The sequence below is a fragment of the Plutella xylostella genome, chromosome 17 (genome assembly GCF_932276165.1).
Source record: "Plutella xylostella chromosome 17, ilPluXylo3.1, whole genome shotgun sequence".
Lineage (NCBI taxonomy): Eukaryota > Metazoa > Arthropoda > Insecta > Lepidoptera > Plutellidae > Plutella > Plutella xylostella.
Genome location: NC_063997.1, coordinates 9,464,952 through 9,489,723, shown reverse-complemented (window position 1 = coordinate 9,489,723; position 24,772 = coordinate 9,464,952). Strand labels below are relative to the sequence as shown.

The window sequence follows — 24,772 nt, the reverse complement described above, 5'->3', positions numbered from 1 at the left end:
CGGTTTGCTGCGCGCTACGCTTCACCGTAGCGCTACGAAGCTGCTACGAGCTTGCTACGAATACTAATTACTACGTTAGCGAGAAAACCTTTTCTGCTACAGCGAGTGAGTTAAAGTGCATCATTTTATTTATGCTCATTCAACAAACTGCTTGAAAATATTGTAAAAAAAGTTGAATTGAGTCCCCAATTCATTAAAAAGGTTTTATATCTCGTTTATTTGCAGTTTGAGTTCGTACTCATATGAAACTGAAACGAATTTCTAGAGTTATCATAAAAATATTCATATTTAATATGCGATAGGACAACGTGCACTTTATGAAGTGCACAAGAAGTTGGCGCAGCTGTATCACTTTGTAAGTTTTGTGATTTATTGCCGTCGCTGCCGCTCCCGCCAATAGCTTGACTTTTTTACTATTTTCATCGTATGGCGGGCGGCCAAGGAAAGCGACGTATAATGCCTTGTCAGATTTGTAATTTAAGTAGCAATCTCTCGTAAAGTTGTAAGTAAGTTTATACGTGTTTGAAACGCAAAGGAAAGCTATAGATCGCATCCAATGGCATGCTTTGGAAGAGGCCTAAGTACATCATCTGAAGGAGACAAAACCATATTACCATTTAGGGTATAATGAGGTGATGGTGAGGTTGTGGTAAATGACGAATGCAGGATTTCTTGAGGCCAAACTATTTACTGAATTTACTACATGATAACCAAATTACATTACTGAAGTGTGTTATCTAAGTGGCGGGCGCGAGACGACTAGCGTCTGCGCATTGTTCGCTACTGGAAGCTACTAGATAGCTGACATTGCAAAACGTGACTATAACATGTGTCGCTACATCACTTCCCCCGTTTTTCAAAATTTTTGTCAAAAATTTTAAAGATAATACTTCATAATACGTAAGTTACAAAAGCCTCTCTTACGGAGCTTTAAACTTGAAACATACAATATCAAACAAAACAGAAATCACAAAATTACATTTCAATACTGATAGAAAATTAACAAATCAAACTTATAAATCTCACACAATAACCACTCGGTATAACTAAGTAGCACTTTGTTCACTCGCGACGCGCTTATCACATTCCGCTGACCGTGCAAGATGAACGCTGCTACCTCGGTTCTACGAATCCGACTTCGTGTGTGATTGAACTATGTGGCAATTTCCGATCTAAAAATAGCTTCTTTCTTAGCACCTCTCGTCCATCCTGGCGGGAACTTCCATGAGGACCCTCGAGTGAGCCTCCGCGTGGGTGACCAGTCCACTATGCTCCATCTCGGCAGCCTCGCAGCGAGGAAAACAGTACAAAAACTTGCATACTCCAGAAGCGCCGATTACCGCCCGTTGACCTGCCGTCGTGAACGCGCAATCGTACCTTCTATATGTGTTCCGCTGGTCCAGGTCCTGACTTGAGATGCTTCGATACGCTAATTTCTTCTTTGTTGCGTAACCAAAATGTGCGAAGGGGTGATGTAGGTATACTTCCAGTAGATAATGTTCCAATTTCTTGTTATGTTGTCGCCTGTTACCCCATGGCCCTGCTGGGGGAGCCGTCTCGTCCACGCCGTTCCATGCTGCGCCGCGTCATCGCCGTGCTGACTCCATCGTTTCTGGTACTTTCTTCCGAAGGTTTCTTCCGAAGGTTGCGTGTTCAGATTGTCGGGGTCACCAGTTTAGGGTATATGGAGGTGGCTATGGGGTTGATGGTAAATGACGAATGCAGGATTCTTGAGGCCAAACTATTTACTGAGATTATACACATAGTAACCAATTACATTTTCAGTGTGTGAGCTAAGTGACGGGCGCGAGACGACTAGCGTCTGCGCATTGTTCGCTACTGGAAGCTACTAGAAAGCTGACATTGCAAAACGTGACTATAACATGTGTCGCTACAACCATAACCAAATATTAGCAATGCTCACTTATCAAATCTGAAGTAACTTGTATGGACCTGACGAGCAACGAGAGCTGTTCCCAGCGAGCATATTACGCAACAATAGGTTCAAAAATCAGCTCGTTGCTCGCTGGTTACCCGTAACATGACGTACTGACTGCACGAATGCTCGCTGTGTAAGATGTTACATTACACCTCGTAACGTTGGTCAGTACCTTAATGTGTCGGTGGGTTGCTCGCCACGCTGCTTAGGGTCAATTCACACGAACCACAACCATACCACAGCCACAACCACACCCCAACGACGCCATGTGGTCGGGTGTATATTTAGTATGGAAAATGAATAATACAATTTACACTTCTTCTCCTTAGACAGAAAGAGCCCCCCCTTATCCGAACGGAGAGTAGGTAATTTGTAAAAATTGACGTTCATCAGAAAATTTTATATTTGTACGATGAATAAAAAAAATTGACTTTGACTTTGACACGTACCTCATTTTGCCGTTGTTATCGACCACCTGTGTAATACGACCACATCGCGACGGCAACGCCGCCACGCGTGACGCGGCTGCGGCACCGCGGCCACATCGCCACGACCGACATGATGCCATCAACAGCGCGCGCCTGCTCTCACTATTAGTGTCGGTAGTGGTATTACCGCTGTGATAATCTAAATGATTGTTAATTACTAATGTGTCGGTATTGGTAACTCTACTCTGATGATGGAGTACTGACCTGGTGTCTCCCGCAGCCCTTCGGGGTCGCTGGCCTCGTCGGCGGCGGCGAGGCATGCCACGGCCAGGAGCACCCACACGCGCCACGTCATCGCTGCGGACAACCAGGTATGGTTAGGCTATAGTTAAATTTTCTTAAAAGGCAAAAAATCTAATTTTAACGCTGTTAAAAGAAAAAAAATTATAGCTAAAAATATCATTTAGGTACTAACTAAAAAAGATTGAAGGGAAATTTACACTAAAAGAGACGAATTTTAAATTAAATAAATCAAGGTTTTGACTCTGACTTCAAAATCGACATCATTGGGAATTGAACTATCACTTGGTATGAATAATGATAATTAATAAGGATTAGTAGAATAGCATACGAATGGTAAAGCCGGCTTATTTATGAGCAAGCTCATAGATATGTAGCAGGGTGATAGGTAGCTTATACAGGGTGAGTCTTTTATATCAGTGACAGTAACAATGTATTGACGATGTAGTTTTGATAATGAACGGCTACGATATTGTACTTCCTATTCTCATTACAGTTAAGGCTCCTTCTACACTCACATATCCCTTTGTATTATGTACACGCTCACGCTACCTGGTTTAGAGCTTGGCTAACCACATCCGTAAAGTCTGTCTGCTAATGAAACCGCATATTATTCGAAGTAACAAAATATATCTCACAAAAACGCCGAGAAAGCATACTAGGAATGTCCTAATTAACATTTATCTTCCTTATTGCCTGCTCATAAGAAGACATTAGTATGCGCATAATCGCACACAAGGTGAAGATATTGCAGAAGAATTGGCATAATAAATGTGTCTCCCTAGGCTTCTTTATTGACGATACTTCGAGTAGAATAAAAAACAGATATGATTGAGCTTCCTCGCGGGAAATTAAAATCGGTATGGCCGCCGCGGGCACTGGCAAACGGTGGATGTTGTCCTTATTACATTGCCAACTGGGAGTTTCAACTTTAACATCAGGATATTGTATTTTGTGAAGTCGGAAATGAACCAAACGTAGGTAATATTTTATGTACAAAATATGAGAAGTGAAAATTGTATTGGGGAAAAGTATAGGAACATATTATATTCCACTAATATACGCATATCGTAGTAAGTGCCATACCTATGCAATATCTTCCAGCCATGGGTCTCAGAATCAAGCTGTTTGCTCTCGGGTGGCACACATATACATATTATATTTTACCGACGGATCATCTGCATACTTTTGCGTCCCAAATATAGTTCCCAAAACTAACCTTTTAGTTAGTAAACAGCTAATAAACCCTCACATTTTCAGATAAGAATCGCAATCAGCGTCCGCGGCGTCGCAGGATCGACTCCCGGCGAGGCAATCACCGCAACGAGGGTATGACAACGTGTCACGTGGAATATCAGGCCACGTCCGGGCGCGTCGTCGCCGTCACTCGTTAGGACGTATCGGCTTTCGGGTGATTCATTCAAGAGAACAACGCGCTCGTTGAAAATTTGTCCGTGTCAAGCTTCGGCCATCAAAGGTGTCAAGTAGGCTTTTAGAAACAACACACTGTTATGTTTGTTTGGAAGTTACCTATTATGTTTGTATTGAAGTCTGTCTATCTGGTTCAGTGATAAAAAGTTCTGTCAGCTCTTTTATTTGTATAAGTTATAACTTCAAGTTATTTTTATTTTGTTCCTATTCCATACAGATTTTGTATTATAATGCAAATGCATTGAGCATAATCGTGCTTTTGCCGATGCATACTACCTCCGCTTGAAAGCTAATAATCAACTCATGTCATAAACATACTCCTAGGTTATAGAAAGTCTTCCAACAAAGGAAGTATAACAGGAGGAACTTTTCCACAAAGCCTATCCGTTGAAGTCAGGCCGGGAATCTTTCCAACAATTTCCCAACATCGTTTTGCATTGTGCCACCCAGCCGAGCGAACAATGGGGCCATCCCTATTAACTGAGCTAAGCCTTTTTTATCTCACGTCAAAGTCACCTTTTTCACGACACTGCCGCCATCTAGATAACTTTCCTCGGGCACTGTGTCAGAGACTCAGAGCACGAGTTTCCGGTTGCACGCGCGCGCAAAATTCCACTCTCAAATATGGAGTTTCAAATTTACAACGCTTCTTTTTTTAAAAAAGGCGATCCCTTTTTGTTTGCGAAGTAGGTTTTCCATCCGCCTCGCATGGAGGAGAACGTGCAATGAGTTCCAATTTCACTTTGCGAAGAATTTTCGTCACTAGCAAAATTGTATCGATTTCTACATTGTCTACTTTATTAAATTGTTTAGGTTCCGGCAAAATATTGTATTTTCTTTTTATAAAACAAAGCAACATTATAATTCAGTTTTCAAGAATAAAGGCATAATTAATTGGATCGTTTTCCCTAAAAGGAAAACGTTTTATCAATAAGTTGATACACTCAGTGAATTTATATTAAACAATATTACAAAATAGTTGATACAGATAAATACAATCATTAATCATAATATTATGTATATGTAGGTTATAGGCACATAAAGCACGAGGGATTCGAAGGCAAACTTATAATTGCTAAACTTACCAACCTCTGTGTGATCCATTCTAAGTTCCCTGAACGTTTAAAAGAAGCTATTCTACGCCCCATATTTAAAAAAGGTGATCACAAATTAACTACTAACTATAGACCCATCGCCATTTTGTCAAGCATAGAGAAAGTCATTGAAAAATGTATTGTGAACCAATTAGGCTCATTCTTAAGCAATAACAACATCTTGGACCCTAATCAACATGGTTTCCAGAGAGGCAGAAGTACTGGAACTCTTTTAACTAACTTTACAGACAATATTAATACACATCTCAATAACAAACAATTTATTGTAGCAATATTTTTTGATTTCAAGAAAGCGTTCGACACCCTCGTGCACGAGATGCCGCTTCGCGCCATGGGGGAGTGCGGGGTGAGGGGGCCAGTGAACGAGTGGTTCCGGGACTACCTCACCTCGCGCTCTTACCGCGTGCGTGTGGCGGACTCGCTCAGCGAGCCGCGGGCCGTGCGCTGCGGGGTGCCGCAGGGCTCGGCGGCCGGGCCCGTGTGCTACCTGATGCTGGTCAACAGCCTGTGCCGGGTGCTGCGGCACTGCTCGGCGTACATGTTTGCGGATGACCTGTGCGCGTTCCTCGCGGGCCGTGATATGGCCGAGGTCCAGCGTCTTGTGCAAGAGGACGTAGATAACGTAATTAAATGGTCACATGATAATGGAATAATAATTAATGCAGATAAAACCAAAATGTTAGTCATTCACTCACCGTATGCTTTATTATCAAATAACACTTGTAATATAATAACACATTCGTACGAATGTTTTCATAGAATGCAAAATCACTGCACGTGTGGGTCTATAGAACGAGTCGAACAAGTCACTTACCTTGGTATGCAAATAGATGAGAACTTCGGATGGATCAAACCTGTAGATTATGTTATGAACAAATTAAGAATTTTATTAAGTAAATTCTATCAACTAAGCTTTAAAGTACCTAGAAGTATATTGAAATGTCTTTATCTAGCCCTGGTTGACAGTATAATTGGTTATTCTCTGCACTGTTATGGACTTACATTCAAAACTCATATTGAAAAGATAGAAAAAATGCAAATAAAATTCTTAAAATTAATTATAGATAAAAAGACAAAAGCTAAATGTAACCACGATTATAGAATCCTTTTTGAAACATGTAACATTTTACCAGCAAGCCTTAAGCATAAATATCTCCTCCTTGTAAACAGCCATGGTAGTGAAGAACATAAAATACCTATCCAGCATACTTGCGGCACAAGAGGGGCTGTGCAAGGAAGGTACCAAATACCATATACAAATAATTATTTTGGTGGAAGAATGCTCTGTAAACAAATACCCAAATTATATAATGAATTACCGGTAAGTATTAAAAATGAGAAAAAAATATCTTTATTTAAAACATTATTAAAAAAACATTTACTTAAAACTTATTACGATACTTAAAACTTATTATGATTGAGAGTGGTGCCTTCCTTGCACTGCTCACTTGACACAGTCAATATATTGTTTATTTTGTTAATTTTTAAATAACAGCTTAATTAAAATGTCACCGTTTACCCACAGTCAAACCAAAAATATTGGTTTTGTGGGAATTCTTCTGTACCCTATGTATCACTGAAATGTTTATAAATAAATAGATAAATAATAATAAATAAACTTTATATGAAAGCTCCGACTAACCATATGATGGTTATCTGCATAACTAGGTAAGTACACTCTGGCAAAAGTAGATATGCAAAATGCTAGTACTAGTAATACTAGTATGAAAGGGCCCCAATGCCACCCAAAGATACAATATCGTAAGCTTAAAATTTTGCAATAATTATCGCAGCCGTTTTCAGTTTTACAAAACAATATCTCGCAGCCGTTTGCAGTATTCGTTGAAGAATTAATAACCATAGCGTGAATAGCTCCAACTCCAACCTGTTACGTAAACTACTGTGTGTACAGTATTTTATTTTATTTTATTTTATTTGTTAGGGATAACAAACAGTTATACATTAAAACTTAGATATATGATCTTAAATATGTTACATGACAGAATGTATAACCCACAGCGTTATCCACGTATTACTATGTTAAATATTAATTAAATAACAAAAACAACAGTCAGAACAGATGGTGTGTGTAAATCATGTAGTAAGTAAAGTATGTATGCAAATATAATGTAAGTAAGTATTTTGTGTATTACCCCAAATAATATTAATATTAATAATATTATGTATTATTGAAATATATAAACATCCGTGAATGCAACATTTTTATCAAGTAATATAGCTATTAATGTATATATATATATTTATGTGTATATTATATTATTACAATGTATAGTAGGTTTATTTATTCATTAGTATTGTTAAGATTGCGCAAGACCTCTTGTTTGTACTTAGAATGTGAGCTCGAGAATATATCAATGCCAAGGAAGAATGTGTTATAGTCATCTACCATTCGGCGCAACGGCGCGCGCAAGCCTGCGTTAGTGTTGCTGCCGGGAGCAGCGAACAGCCTGCGCCGGCGCACCGCGCGCAGCTGCGCCGTACGGGGCACTTCGTATGACAGGAGGCGAGTCAGCTCAGTACAATTATACCTACCGTGACAGATGTTGTACAGCTTATGTACAGTAAAATGTACATAAGGTGTTGTGCTGTAAGTAAATATGACATTTCAGCTCTTTCAGGACAATACCGTGCGAGCCTGTTTGCATGACCCGGGCTAGCGAGGTCGTGCGCTGTTAGTGCTACGTTACGTTGTCTTTTTGCTGAGTGTACTTAGCCTGCGATTCTCTTGTGACATGGTGACCCTACACAGCGGCGGATTTGCGAGTTTTGGTGGTGCGTTTGATGGATTATCAAAGTAAGTCGAATTAACTAAAATTATTTAAGACTTAAATACATTGTTATATAAATAAAACTTTAAAAAAATAAACACAAAATACCAATGATACTTGTTGTGTTCACAGGTTAGCTGTAGTTACTACTAATACCAGATAATAATATATCTGTACATATTACATTGCACAATTGTTATACTTAATGGTGAAAAGTATGGTTCTGTTGTTCCACTGTTTCGTTCGACTTGCCCCTAAATAAGTTACAAATAATATATACGTAATTAGTTATAAAATAAAACTAATGACGAGCTTCTTTTTACCATCCTAAAAGCGTACAGCACCTAAACGCCTGGAACAACGCCTAAACACAACCGGCCGTCATAGTCAAAGTAAACACACACACACATACAGGGTGTATCGTTTTGGCACTTCGCAGGACAATGCAGTGAATATACGAGGGTGTTTGCGTTTCGCTGCCACTTGGAACGTGCACCGGACGCGGGCTGGGGACAGTTTAGGGGCTGTGTTGTTGTTGTATGGATCTATGACTGCAGATGTGGAGCTTACTAGGTATACAGCATGTTTCAATTGCTTTTACCTACGATGACTTTAGAGAAATATAATGTTTGTTGTTGGTGGCATTACGGCATAGAACAGCTAGCGCGTACTTAATGAAAATAAATTTCAGTTTCCAGTCGTGTAAATGTTTTGATTTGTATGAGTCATACTAACATACAAACTATTCATAAGCTATGTTCATAATAAGACTGTCTAGAATCTAGATAAACACACATAAAATTAAGATGCACACAATTGAGCACCAGGTTGAAATCAAATTGTATACGGTCTTCAAGATTTGCTAAGCTCTCGTAGATCTGAATTACACGAGTATAGAAGATAGAATTTGGCACAGAGTAATGATTAGATATCCCACTAACATTACAAAATTAATCTCCGCGTTATTTAACCTCTAAGTACCTTCACTATATGCATCGTGGCACATCTGAGTTGATCGCGCTGTGGCTCAGGACCCGGAATAATGAAGTAGGAAACGCTCGATGGCCCTCAAACTATGTGTTGGCGAAACAAAGCCTGCCTGCCGATATTAACAGCCTTTACCCAGACGAGTTTCGACTCTATTTCCAGGTTAACAAAAGCTACGAGATCACGATATCCTGGAGATAATAAGAAACTTTGCGGTGTGACATAAAGGAATTTCGCCGTTATTCCTGGTAGATAAGAGTCACCATTGTGAAGAGCCTGCTGTTGTTGAAACTTTACTTCAGCTAACAGTCAAAGGGATGTAAGCGGTGGAGGTGAATGAATACAGTTGTTTAGAGGTTTTAATTTAAGTTGGGAACTGTGCCAATTCGTAGGGAAGCCAATTTCGAAGGAAATAACTATATTATTATCATAAAATAATTTTTGTTAATAATTTTTGAATATTCTTACTCACTCGGAGACCCCAAATGTACCGGATAATAATTGTACCGACCTTGCCTAAAAAAGGTCCCCAAATTGCCACCGACAGTGTACCCAGACTTCTAAAATAAGTGGAATGGGTGGATTATAAAAAGTTTACGAAAATGTGAGGGGTGATTTTCCCCGAATGAAAATGAGAATATGTCAAATCTAGATGAGGGGTAGTTGATGTCAGTCTTTTTTTCAGTTTTAAGTTACCTGTACCTTAACGAACAAAGATACAGTAAAGTAATCGGCTGTCTTAACTAATCGGTCTTCACATTATAAAAATGGGTCACCTCGGCCACTCACAGATTACTTTAAAGAATTACTTCAGTATTTCAAGCTTTATCCATTTAACCTGAAACTGCTCTACTTCCTTATTCCCTTACAACACGAGCTGGTTTCCTTTGCCTTGCTTGTAGATGTAAGTTGGTTCTCTTATGTTTCACCTTGTAGACAACACAAAGAAAGTCAAATAGATTAAACGGCGAGCACGCGAGGCGCAGCTGAAGTTTCTAGAATATTGTAGAAGCAATAAACTGAGCTTGCAGTGGCCATGGCGGCGAGGGCTTGTCACTTGTTGGCTAAGTTGTTTGGTGCAGTGAAGTCAGTGCTTCAATAAAATTAGGTACACCATAGGCTTTTTATACATAGGTACATAACATGCTCACAACTGTAATCCGCGAAGGGCGAGGCCACAGGTGACTTGCAAGCGAGCCACCCGCTTTTAGCTATAATTAAACACAATATACCTAATTTATGTGAACATGAATTACAACTAAAATAATTACATAAGTAGGTTGGGTCCATTTTAAATCTGCATTCTACCCGGAAGCTGTATAATGCAAATGCCACAGAGTTCTGAGAACTTACTTTGAAAAATTAAAACCTAATTAGTTTTTCCTTCAGTAAACTTCATTATGGTAACAACTACGAGCAAGCAGCGTGAAATTAAGATAAGTAAAATTAGTTTTCCCGACCTGACACTATTTAAATTAGTTCGGTGAACTTAAATAGTCTCTATATTAAGCTCGAGAACAGAGATTCATTCTTCAAAATGTGTAAGATAATACTTAACTCCTGTAACAAAGACCTAAAGCTTATCACACACATATAGACTTACTCTCTTCCATCCAAAGGTTGTCTGGTAGAGATTGCTATAAGCAATAAGGCCGCCTTTTTGTACTGTTTTATTTTAAGTTTTGTTTTTTTTTTGTATTTTTTTGTTCTTGGTGCAAATAAAGTGTTTTGTATTGTATTGTAAAGCTGTGTTTGCCTTTCGACTTCCTTCAGTTCAGCCCTAGATGACATCATGTGCTGTGATTTTATTTAATAGACCAATATAATCATACAAAGGTACCATTTTAAATTAGTAAGGCCACCAATAAAGCACCCAAAGAATTTGTAAATATATAAATAAATGCCCTAGTTGTGGTTGTGACAGAAAAATTTTAGCTGATACGATATCCGATAGCATAGTAGTTTAAAAAATTATACAGCCAATTGGCCCCCAGTACCAGGAGTGCATAGCACAGAGGATGTCAGTTCCGAATTGACAGAAGAGTGCATCAGAAATGGCGGCGCTCCTCACGCGAGCACCCTCGTATGGAGAGACTGCTATAGCGGTGGTGCAGTTTAGCAGCCTTCATGGAGGGTCAAAAAAAGTACTAGAGAATAATATATTTAAGAGAGATGACAGTTCGAAATCTAAATTTGTTAATAATTTAGACGTCATGGAAGCAGAAATGAAAATGAAGCCTATGAAACGGATACACAACAACGCAACGCAAGCTCAAAATTATATATTTTCCACATACACCTAATAACTAATCTCCCAATATTGTGTAGAATGTAACCGAAAATAAGCTAATTGTTAACTCAGAATTATTAACTCAACTATACCTCCGCTGTACCACACTGTGAAATCCATGCCAATTCCAGCCACGTTTCATGACGCACGTGCCACTCCACCGGGCGACCGGGCGGCAACCGGGTCCGGGCGACCGGTAACCGGATTGTCACCAGCCACTGCGCCTCCACTACAACTGTCGTTCGCTCTGCCCCGGCCCTCAGGCGGCGGCTATTGAGTTTACAGCCAAATTAAGAATGTAGGACGCCGTGAGGGCTCTAGTGTCAAGAGCGAACGGGAAAGATTTTAATTGAAACTTGGCGCGACTTTGACGCACCTTTGTGGAACGCCGGGAGATAAGTGTGGCACAAAAACGGGTCTACTTTGTAACTGGTTTCTGTTGGTTACAATATTTGAGTCTAACAAACTCATGCTAGGCAGCGCTGTAAATTGGAAATAAATAGTTAGCGACGACCCAGATATACACCATTGAATATACCATTTCATTTTTGAACTAGAAACTGCAACTAACAATTTCTTCCTTATATTTTAATCCTGCCATGTGGCCTTCTTTACCAAAACAAAGCAAAACCGCATTTTCACCAAAAGTTTTCACGCAACTGTTTTCAGTTTTAAAAGCATTCCATTTTCCTTTTACATTAATGCTCCCTCTTCCCTCCTAACTGTTTATAATGTGCTCATTTTTGCGGTCCCTGCGACAAACCCGCGTCCTACATACACAATCCCATCGCAAGGTAATGGGTTCAGCTAAATGATAAATTCATTTATTCGGGTGTGGCTTGCACATTTATTATGAAATAAATTGACGGTCGGCGCCGACGAAATGGTGTAATAAAATGTGAGTGATAATTGTTTAACAGATTTTTATTTTTATTTATTTATTATTTAACCGATATGGCAAAAAAATATAAATATTTTAATTGAATAAGTAATTACTTAAGTACTAAAGTATTAACTGATCGTGGAGATTTATGAAAGACTGGCGTTTTCACCTAATATCCATAAAAAGTAAATAAGAATTAAATAAATCATTAATATTATATAAATATTATTATAAACAATAATATATTAAATAACATAATATTATGTCCTAACTGTACGAGGTTTGCAAACAAAATGCCCCAATTTCCTTTAACTTACTCTCTTTTACGCCGAAAACGGCTATTCCCATGTCATTTGTACAAACTACATACAAACCGGACGCACAGACAGTGCCGCCATCTACAAACGACCATTAATTTCAGCGCACAACTATACGGTTTCCAGTTACCCGCAAACCTTCTCATTTGGCACATTTGGATACTTACTTGCATCCATTTTGGGGGGACCCTTTGATTAACGAAGCTAATTCAAACGTGGTTTTTATCCAATCACTTTTAGGATCATTTTTGCTTGAAATTCAGATAATTCAGGGGACAACTGAGTGGAGAAACACAGTTGTTACCATCGCTCCGCTGGTCTTAATTGGGTTATGAGTCTCGCTGCTCCCTTTAATAGACTATTTTCTTTCGGCGTTTCGGTTCCAGAGTAATTTTGTGGGAGCGAATATTTTTTCACGACTTTTATTTATGAAGGTTCGATCATACCTACACTGGAATTGGATATTTGATTATATGCGATTTCTTTACGGCTGAATGTTTTCCAGTAGATTACCTCCACAGTTATAATATGATTATAATGTCTACTTAATTAAAGACTGCTACAGAAAACCTGACCTAACCAACGTTAGAAACCCCCGATATTCAACACTAAAAGTTGCATAACTTTTGGAAAGCTAAGCCATATATTTTCACAAAATATGGCTAACAACACTCGGGGTCATTACCAATGATCCAAAAAAAAAAACAAATCGAAAATCGGTTCCGCAGTTTGAAAGCTACGCTACCACAAACAGAGCCGCGAGCACAGGATTCGATTCTTTTTTCGAATCTACCCAAACATATGGAAAAAACAAATGCCACCTTTGGAACTAACAAATTTACCTTACATTTTGACAGTGACATTTGACGATACGCAACGTAAACGGAGGTTTCGAAATCTGTGCTCGCGGCTCAGATACACAGAGACGTTAAACTTAACACCCATCTTTTACGTCGGGGTTCTAACTAGATATTGAGTAAATATTGCAGGCCCCGAGCTCACACATTCGAAGTTTCTCATTCCCTCCAGCTCGGATTCAGGCGCCCGGTCAAAGGGAATAAATATACAGCACCAATCTGGAGCGTCGTGTCGATTCATGGAACTCGACTAAATATTCACGTTTCATCAAACGAACGTGTGGTATATGTATGTATTGATTGTACATGTACATGATACAGACAAACATATTTTTCAGACTAGGTATCCTACTTTTAGCAATCAAAAGGTTCGTCTAAACTACTTATGCATTAAGCTCTATATGTATATTATGTATTTTAAAAGTCCTTCAGTCACTTTTATTTCGTGTACTTTGTATGTAATCAAATCAATATTACATAGGTACCCCGTATACCTATGTCCATGTGTACAGAGTAATCACTAACCGTTATTTGTGGTTTTCGCAACAAACCCGGTTTCATTGCGGTCTATCATCAAATTCATCATTTATTACTATCACACAAATCACAAATTCATCTAATTGTATTGTACATAATAACCAAAAATGTGCTGAGTAAATGTGCGATAATAATGAACATATTGTCTGATCCTAAAACAGCTAGATTATGGATGGATACTAAGAAGGATTCCGTATACTTAAACTATTTCAATAATAATCTACTCTAACTAATGCGCCAATGGAAATACACACTGTGTGAAAAATTAAATTATACTTATCCATAGGTACGGTTAATGAGAAAGTGCCTGTTGATGCCAGGGGGCTATCAACAACTCAAAACGATGAACATTTGGAAAATAATTAGCAAGTCATTCCTGGTTCAAAATTTTCACTTGGAATTCGAATCCGATTACGGTAGTCAAAATGAGCTCGCATTTAGGCCCACGAACAAAGTGCGAGCAATAGTGATTGCTTGCTGAAATCCTCTTAGTGGGGAACCCTAAAAACTTAGTTCCTAATTGAGTGAAACTTTCACTGTCCATTGTGCTCTTACAAAGAGTATTTTCTGAAAGAACTCACTCGAATAAGAAACTCCTATTGGAACTATTCCTTAAGTATTCTATTGATGTATTGTATTGGAGTATTTTGGAATAAAATACGAAACACATAAGTAGTGGATTTGAGGCTCCTTTGTAGAAAGTTTCAGCATATATCAAAGTAGGTAGTACATAAGTATTGTATGTGACGGAAATTTAAAATTGACAAGAATAACGAGATGAGTATATTTTTTTCTGTTAGGGTGGGTTGCACCATTTAACTTTAACTGTTACTTTATTGTTTATGACGGAGCGAAGGTAATCCTAACTAATATTATAAATGCGAAAGTAACTGTGTCTGTCTGTCTGTCTGTCTGTCTGTCTGTCTGTTACTCTTTCACGCCAAAACTACTGAACGGATTTGAATGAAATTTGGTATACATACGGTCTAGACCCTGGGAAAGAACATAGGCTACTTTTTATCCCGGAATTCCCACGGGAAATCTTTTTAAGGCGAAGCGAAGCGCGCGGGAGCAGCTAGTGTTTCAATATTTTGTAATTCAACAAAGACTTACATTTAAAAAAAATACATTTTGTAGCTTTAAACCGATGTGTCTACCAGGCGATCATGAAACAAAGCAACCACTACCCGAATTACAGCGAGCAACTTGGCAATTTATATACACTAGGCAAGTGGCATTGCTAAGCGTAAATTTTGAAATCACTACCATGCTTGTTCCGTACCTCGTAAGAGTTAAATTTGAACGGAGCATTTTGCTTTTATGGTGTCGTCTTCTGTACAATACACAGCTATAGCAAAAGCGCAGTCTGCCACTAAAAGCTTACAAATTGGCTAGACGGGAACTAATGGGCCGGATGTTTTTCACAACATACACCCCTGTTTTGGATTGCTTATTAGTGGGAATATGACTGAAAAATATTCATTTGAATTTTTTTTATGTTTCAAAAAGGCTGATAGGATTACGGTTATTTCACGGGGGATGTTGGGATAGTAGTTTCCAGTGAGAGGCGGTCCCTTCTAACTACTAGTACCCTGCGGCACAGGTCCGTTATCTACGTCGATAAACTAGTTTAATGCTCGTCCCATCAATCCCTGTGCCATATTTTTCCCGAATCGTGTTATATTTGATGTTTTATCTAAGTCGATAATGGATCCGTGAAACGGGGACTGATCTATGACTACTGACTGTGATGAGCGACAAAACTATTTCATCTCGTACACAAAAATGTACTATGTTAACTATATTTTATTTTATGTAAGTATATCCAATAGGTATGAAACAGCACCCACGTAGCATCTTTAATAATAAACTTGTATCTTGTGCCGCAAATGGGTAACGAAGTTTTGTCTTCGCTACTAATTCCATTAAGCAGAGAATGAGCACAAATAGAGCTTTGTCATGCAGCCATGGTGGTGGCGGTGGATAGGAAATCGGAAATAATTTGTCTGCTCTCATCCCGATTCTTGAGTAAATGCTTATGGCAAAAATGTGTAAATGTTTCTTTAATGCCCTCGGATTATATCTGTTATTCTCGGATAATGTCGGATTATACCACCAGTAAATGAATAAGTTACCTATATGTGAAACTAAATAACAAAAATGATAAGTTTTTTTTATTTTATTTGTACCTACTTAGATAAAAAAGAAAACATCACCCCTTTTTCTATTCAAGCATCGATCGTTAAACACTTTTTCCTCTACCATTGCGTTCAATCCAGCCAGCAACGCTAACCAAGTAGGTAAACTATTTTTCCAATAATGCTCAACCTCCTTGCTCTCACAGAAATAGACTGGAGCAGTGCGGGCCGTCAGTCAGCATTACCCCTTGCATCCCCACGTCGGCTAATGGAAGTCCTGTGTAAGATTGTTCTTTTGTGTAAAAAGGTTAGCGTTCAGGAAAACTTGGCCTAACTTTCTCTTAGATTAAGTGCATTTCATAGGTCGGCTATTGTACAATATAGTTAGTTTTAATCGACTGCGAAAAAAGCTTGAGGTTCTTAATGCGTGTGTATTGTATGTTTTAGAATGTCAGCTATTATAGTATGGTACATATGTATGTAAATAATCTCAACATAGATGTGTATCATCATAGGTATCGAGTTTGCAGTGAACCCGTGTACTAAGTTAATTAACTTGTTAATTGAACAGGAAACCCGTGAGCCGCGAGACAAGACCTCTCCCTATTCTATACAAGACTGACACCCGATATTGACGGAAATTATACATTCGCTCGTCATATTATGTTCACATGAACGGCCGGGGCGGGGTTAACTGTACGGTGTACGTACAACCGCTTAGTGAAACCGCCGTAATGTTGTTATGTTTCACCACCGATAAAAAAGGGGTGGTTCTACGATGTACGTGTAGTCCTTAACCAAGTGTAACCTTAGTTCTGAAACTGAAGGACAGACTCGGTTGTGTTTTGTTGACCACATAAAATAATAATTAAAAAAATAAAAAACCGACTTCACATATTACTGAAAAGTAAGAAATAATTAATAATAGCAGGAACTATTCTTTTTCGACAAAGGAATCTGAAGAAATATGGCACCAACTTCAAAAAAGAATAGTTCCTGCTATTATTAATTATTTCTTACTTTTTAGTAATATTTGAAGTCGGTTTTTTATTTTTTTAAATTATTATTTTATTTTATTGTTTTTAGTTATAATTAGCTGTATATTTTTTGTGTACAGCACATGCTGAGTCAGAGCCATTTTACTGACATAATACACACCACAATTATTGTGACTCTTCTTCATGTCACTGGTTCCTTTTGATGTTGTGTTGTATTTGTGATGTGTATTCTTTTAGTAAATAAACGATGTGTCTATGTCTATGTCTAGTTTATTTGCAATTATAAATTGTCACTCAAAAGTAAAATGCAAATGATACCATTACGTCCTACTATTCAATTCAAATCATTCAAGCCTAAGCACGAGGTAGTTGCTATATACCGTTGAGGAGTTCCCTTGACTGTCTTCCGTTTCCATCATCAGATCAGGTCAAGGTCACCATCATATTTTTTTAATTATAAGAACTATATTTACGTTCTAAATTTCATTAGAATCGGTTTATAGGTTCCCAAAATGGAAATTCATACCCTGTTTTTGCCCCTTTTACCCAGACTTAGGGGAGAAACAAAATTCTGAAAAAAAAGGGACCACCTGGGAGCTCAACCCAAAGCATAAAAAAAAGAATTTTCAAAATCGGTCCATAAACGGCGGAGTAATCGGTGAACATACATAAAAAAAAAAAAAAAGATCCCGACGAATTGAGAACCTCCTCCTTTTTTTGAAGTCGGTTAAAAAGAGGGCGTTTATTGATATGACTTTTTATATGTGTGACAGTATGAAAGCCTCGGCCAGTAGCACGGGGCGCAATGAAGACGTGACAAAAGTTTTGCATCGCACTCACTCACATCGCACAGTCTCAAGGGCGAGCGGATGGAGAACTTTGTCTCGCCTTAATTGCGCACCGTGCTAGCCCTTCAGTTTGTCTCCAAGGTTTGATCATACATATATTATTTCTGAGTAATATTTGGCGCTTCTTTTAAAACGTCTTTGTAACATCTAGGTCACTAGGTAGGCGCAGTTAGTCATGTTTCTTATTCAGATGGTCGATTAATAAGCAACGCCGGCATGGCGGGACAGTCACTGTAATTGCGCCGGGTGTGACAACGTATAATTTCGATCCCAATCGGAACTGAAACATTTGCATTTCAAATGTCCTGAAACTACAGGCTGTTCGGGAAAATGAAAGGGGCCAGGAGACTTTTCCGCGTGAAAACACGAATGTAATTTACAGCTTGGGAAATAAGAGTAGAAAACGGAAATAGATACTCAATAATTATTTTGTGGTAGTGTCTAATTGACCTTTATTTCATTACAAATCTATTAAAGTTAGATTAGGTATCAATAGTTATCTTATTTTTACATTATTTTTTAAATTGCGTTGGTAAATATCGGACAGTGATAAAGAGGTATTGCAAAATTTACAAAGTTTATTATAATAATTTAGGCTCAGCCTGACTTTTGAATAAAATATTCAAGGAGAAGAGTCTCAAAATTGTATGGATATATATATATTTTTATCTATGGCTGTGTAATATTAATGAATAAGTACCTACTTTATAAGTCGTGCTCGCAGCCAGCTAGACGGTATTGTAGTGTGGCAACACCTTCCCTCCATACATAGGTACCTAATACGTACTTCATATTAATAATAAAGACCATTCGCACATCAACCGTGTTCTTGATTGCTCGCCTCATTACATGGCGACCGTGCCAGCCGGCCTGCCTCCGTGGCAGTGCCGGCGGACCGAAAAATAAAATAAATTAAAAACAAAGGACTTTTACATTTAAAAAAAAGTAGTGTGAGTGATAATGATAGTAAAAATAAAATGAAAATGGACAATCAATATAATCTATAGGATTAAAATTCCAATAAATAATATAATCATGCTATTATAAGCAATGAAACTTGAAGAAAATAAACATGACAAACAAGTGGACAAAATAAAAATACAATTCTACAAAAAAAAATATGGATGGCGCCGGGAGACAAATTGGCTGTTGAGGAGAAGGCGCTGGGAGTGTGCGAGTCGGGTAGCAGAGGATGTCCTCCGAGCTACAGCTGCGAGGCTGGAGGAGGATGCTGCTGCCTGATGCTGCCCAGAGGGACGCGAGGAGCTAGACGCGCCCACAGTTGGATCCCCGCATGTTCTACCGCCGCGCCACCCAGATGAGAAATTTATATTCTTTCGGAACATTACTTAGAAATTCAGGTTTGCAAATTATTTAAATTCTTTTTTGAGTTGATTTACATTTTTTCAGTTAAATTCGTAAAGTTATTGTTGTCAAAATATAAGTAAAGTATTTTTGTAATTTTATGTAGAAGATGAATACATAAATATTTCAGTAAGAATAAATAGTATTCGAATGCTTAAATAGTAATTCAGTTCTAAAGTATTAATATTAGTAATTCAGTTATAAATTGTTGCATGTTTATTTTCTTTGGGAAAAGATATATGTAATTAGTTATTGACGCTTGTTGACGACTAGGTAATTTCATCAAGTAAATCTAGTAAAAATTATAAGAAAATCAAATACTTATCGTACGTGTCGATACTTATTGTCAATTGTTATATTACCTACATAATATTATATTTCATTTCAGGATATTTTCTTTTTCAGGTTAAAGTACTCGTAATGTTTGGCTTAAATCACAAAAAAAAAAAATGATTTTTAAAAGATAAGACAATTCTAATACCGATAAATAATGGAACTCATAAAATTACCAAATAATAAAATATATAATTACCTTATTTTTTATAGTTTGTTCGAAAATATTTTTTAATTTAAAATGTCTAAATTCCGTCAAAGTACTATTCAAATTTCAAAATTAAACTGCTAACCTAATCAAATTACAATAAATTAAATTATATACTTAAATAGATACATTTTTGTTTAAAATATAAAATAATCCAAATTACAAATTCAATGCATTGCACAATTTCCTATTTACTTACTTAATCACTTAAATTAAAAATGTTCTTTGGTACTATAAAAACTTTTGGTCTATAAAAACATTCCTTGACTAGCCATTTTTTTAGCTATATTTAAATTGATTATTTACATTTAAAAATTAAACCGCTATTCATTTATTAAATCACATAATATTATAGATACGAAGATAAGAAATAATAAATAAAATATTTTATTGCACTTAATTTACAATTATAAATACTTAAACAAATAAAAAGTAAAATAGAAAAATAAAAATCAATTAATTAAATAATCCACTATGAGCCAGATATTGGTCAAATAAAATTAATAGTACGTAAATATGCAATTCAATAAATACAAATCTTAATATTTTAATTCTAGTAATAAAGTTAATCCCGCGTAAATACTTATTTCATACCTACGTATGTATGAGTACGTTTAACCATACTTAATCAAAAACTATATGTATTTTATCAGTAATTAGATTTTTTTTAAACCCGTCATAACAATTTTTCTTGTATTAGAGTTTACCTTGTGCAGTAATAAAGAGTTTGTCATAGTCTTGCAATAGCAACCCGATAGTATTTTTCCCCATTTTCTTATTAAGTATAAAAATATCGTATCAAAGTTCAATTACATATTTGGAGCGATGCATAGCATTATTCTTTGAATCCATATAACAAAATACTTCTCACAAAAATGGTCACACGCTCAACAGATATCGTATTTCGATCCGCCGCGCATGCAGTGAGGAATCTGATGATCATGCATATTGGGAAATCATGTCATGTCTCGATGCAACACTTAAGCTAAAGTTATAACAGGTCTAAAATAAATTTATTATTTTTGGATGTAACTACGTTTAGGATATCATTCATTGGAAGTATTACAACAGAATCACGAAATATGCAGTAGTCAAAAATTCAACGCGTTAGATAATTAAATACATTATAAAAATAAAAACTGATGATAAAAATAAATACTTACGTACAGTTAGATTCAGAGAAACCTGACCACCAGTTCAAACACCACCTGACACCATATTAAAATAACTTAAGGATTTGGCATTGGTATTTTTTCTATTAAATATCCCGATAGTATAACGAAGTTCCAGTATCAACAAAACTTTCAATACAAATTATTCGAAATGAACAGTATGTCAGAACGACACGTACGTAACTTCAGTATTATATATTAATAAATAAATTGAGTAAACTAATAAAAACATTATAACTACGTACCAGAATTAAATTAGGAAATATGATTTTGAAAAATATGTAACTGGTATAGTATAGGTACCTACCCATAAATAAAAATTATAAAGTTTGGAATGTAAAGAATAAAAATATAGTAAATAAATATTAGATATTGTTACATAAACATAATGGTTTAAAAAGAAAACAGAATCGTAATAGAAGAAATATAAGTAAAATATACAGTATAAAGTTTATTTTGCGAGCAAAGACACGGCTGGATGTAGTATTAAAGATCTTTTTGTCGTTCCAAGAAATGATGATTAGGTACGAATCGTCTTGCCGTCGTCGTATGTAGATAAGCGAAGGGTATAGGTATCGATGTACAAGTATAAAGATTGTTTAGTACTCTTTTGAGTCTTGAGGATTGATTAGTTTTGTAAATTGAATGAAGATGTATGATTTATGGAGAAAATGATTATGAGTAAGCAATGATGAAGAATATATGATAATGTATGAAGGTTCAGTAGCTCATTGTGCACGTGAGTAATGTATGGTTGAGGATACTTTGGTCTCTAAGACGTTGATAAACAATTGGACTGATCACCCAAGCGTTAACAATATTTTATTGGCCGAAGGATTCTAAAGGATATGAGTAATATAAAGAAGGTAATACGAGTAAGGGACATACAGAGCGCAATTACTTAGATAATTAGCGATTACGTATGGTCAGAGGACTTATATAAATAAAAAGTAAATAGCAAAGTCATCGAAGGTACATATGGTAGGGTACAACAAGGTGTCACGTCCTTATTTCTGATCATAGTGCGGTCGAGAACCCTCCGTGAAGAATTTTGGAATTGCCTAAGAGTAGAGCTAGTTTAAATGTGCCCTTGTAATATTTATGGAATATGTGTTTTATATTATAATTATTATAGAGTCGACTCTCGTTGTTTCGCGTACCCTACAGATAAATATATAAATAAATAATGAAGACCAGCGCTGGCCCACCAAAGAGTGGAAATAATTATATGTACCTTTTCGTAAATGTATGTGTGTGAAATGAAATAAAAGTATAAATAAATAATAAAAAGATGACTTTGAAAATAAAAGAATATGAATGATGAAATATATACGCAAAATAAATGAAATAAAGTATAAATAAATGATTAAAGGTAATTTTGAAAATAAACGAATATGAATGATGATAAATATACGCAAAATAAATAAAATATAGTAAATGTCAAAAGAAGTATTTAAAAAAGGAAATATGTATAGGAAGAAACATTATAATGATTTGAATTAATAACATACGTCAGTTTAATATATAAAAAAGAAGATAAGATAAAGTTTTAATCATAATGTAGTAAATAAATCAAATAAACGAATAATTTCAATTTAAATATATTTACAAGTACAATCAAGGACAAATCCTTCTATAATCATTAGATAATTTTGAATTTTAGTTGGACACAACTTGTGTTCAATGAGTTTCTTGTAGAACAAGTATATATACGGAGTTTTAATAATATTGAAACTAAATAACTTGAAATAATTAATATAAATACTTATTGAAATTTTAATATTAAATCTAAAAATATGTTTGGAGTATACATTTTAAGGGTACCTATACAGCTATACAGGTGTAATAAAAATAAAAGATTTTAAATAATACCTATATACCTACATTTAATTTTGGGTAGTAAAATTATGAACAAGCGAGTCTTTATAGTCGTCAACAATGCGTCAACAGTACGTTATAAGTAGTTTTAAGTTACAAAAGTATAATCATTCGTGTATTTTTAAGAATATGATATTTCAACCTGTGCTTGCTTCTGATTATTACTCCCTTCATTCAACATGATGAATATCAAATAATAATAACAGGAATAACATACATAATGTTAAATATTCTTCATTTATTGGTTTTTCATTTAACATTACTTTATGTTAAGATAATATGTTTAGTTTTAAGCAAAAGTATAATTTACTGTATAATAATTTTGGCTATAGATAATTATTGCTATGTATCAAAGTGGAATTGCACTTATTTTTTAAATATGAATATTGTACTAAAGTGTGTACTACAAATATAACTTACTTGTGAAATTGTGTTCAGGTTATTAAACTAATATTAAAATTTGAAAAGTTATATACCTTTGTATTGATATTTGAACATAGAATATAAGCATAACAAAAACTAACAGTGTAAAAATAATAATAATATTGTTCATACTTTTATTGCCATTATATTTTGTTTACCATGAAAGTACACACTTAAAGTAATTTTTAGAGTTTAAGTACATAAATCATTATATCTACCTATATATATAAAAAAAAATTGATGTCAATGGTATTATTAAAAATTGTTTCGTGTTCAATACATTTTTTTTCAATAGGTTCAAATGATAATGATATTAATAATAAATAGGTAAAATTGTTTGGTGTTCCGAATTTTAACCGAATTTGTCAATATTATAATGAAATCTGGATTTTTTCAAAATTAATAATAGCCTAGGTATTTGTTTATAAACTAATTTAAAAAAATGTATTATACCATTTTTTTTTTCGAAAAGGGGGAAGGTGTAGTGTGGCAACACCTTCCCTCCATACATAGGTACCTAATACGTACTTCATATTAATAATAAAGACCATTCGCACATCAACCGTGTTCTTGATTGCTCGCCTCATTACAGTATGTAGCTACTAAAATTATAAAAAAATATTCTCGCTATTATAAAAGTCACTGTATAGGTATTATCAAGGTATCAAGTAATTGTATGCCTAATAATTAAGTAAGTTACCTACTTTTAAAAAGTTATTTCAGAAATAGCTCTTCATGCTCTCTATTGTTTTTTCATTTCAGTATTTCAATAACCGGCAAAGGTTAAGCGTGGGATGATCTAAAATAGTCAGACAATCCGCTCTCTACAATCAATACTTAACAACATAAGCACTAACTGTTTCTAGATAATGAAACACAAACTCACCTGTTAATGGGTTTCTACAGCATGTGCTGATTTTACACAAAGAGTTTGTAAAAACACCTCTCTCCTGAACGAACGTTAAAGTAATTGTTTCTGATTGCACGCGCGATGGAAAACTTTAGAACAAGCAATGGCAACTGCTTCAACAGTTTACAAGAACGCAACGGCTGAGGGATTATTTCCCGAGACGCAATGCATGGTGGTCATAATCAGGTGTATTTTGCTGGGTACAGTTCGTTTAACGGGAGATGACTCGGTGGAGGCGCGCGGTAGTGGTGGCGCCGCGCGGGGCACTGGCCCGGAGCCGCGCGCCGCGCCGCCAAAGAGTATGAGGGGGAAGATTTCTGCAGATGAGACACTGCTAAGTTATTCTGCTTCAGTATGTTCTTTACTTGCCAGTGACAGTTGGCTAGCGTTAGTTAGAGGAATGATGTGCCAATCAGTGTCGTTGTCAGTCACTGACTGGCGGACGGACGTATTTTAAGCAGATACTCTTGATTAGTAGTCACGCAGGAGCCCCTTTCTAAAAGAGAATAGCGGGATTTTTGCAGCCTCATCTGTCACTTGCGAAGTGTAATGTAACTTAACGTAACTTTTTGCATGTATTTAATATTTAATTATTTTTTTTACACTTACCAGCAACAGCATGGTAA

General features: G+C 36.2%; 1 protein-coding gene across 2 annotated transcripts in view; it reads right to left on the bottom strand.

Annotated features, from left to right (window-relative positions):
- The window catches only part of LOC105380215 (thrombospondin type-1 domain-containing protein 7A), a 57,488-nt gene extending 33,084 nt beyond the window's left edge, over nt 1-24,404 (bottom strand). For both annotated transcript variants that reach the window (XM_048626701.1, XM_048626702.1), the window contains exons 1-2: nt 24,123-24,404; nt 2,632-2,724 (exon numbers count right to left, since the gene is read on the bottom strand). In XM_048626701.1, the coding sequence (XP_048482658.1) occupies nt 2,632-2,722 (91 nt within the window). In that variant the 5' untranslated portion in view covers nt 2,723-2,724; nt 24,123-24,404. The remainder of the gene's footprint in view (nt 1-2,631; nt 2,725-24,122) is intronic.
- Between the last annotated feature and the right edge of the window lie 368 nt (nt 24,405-24,772).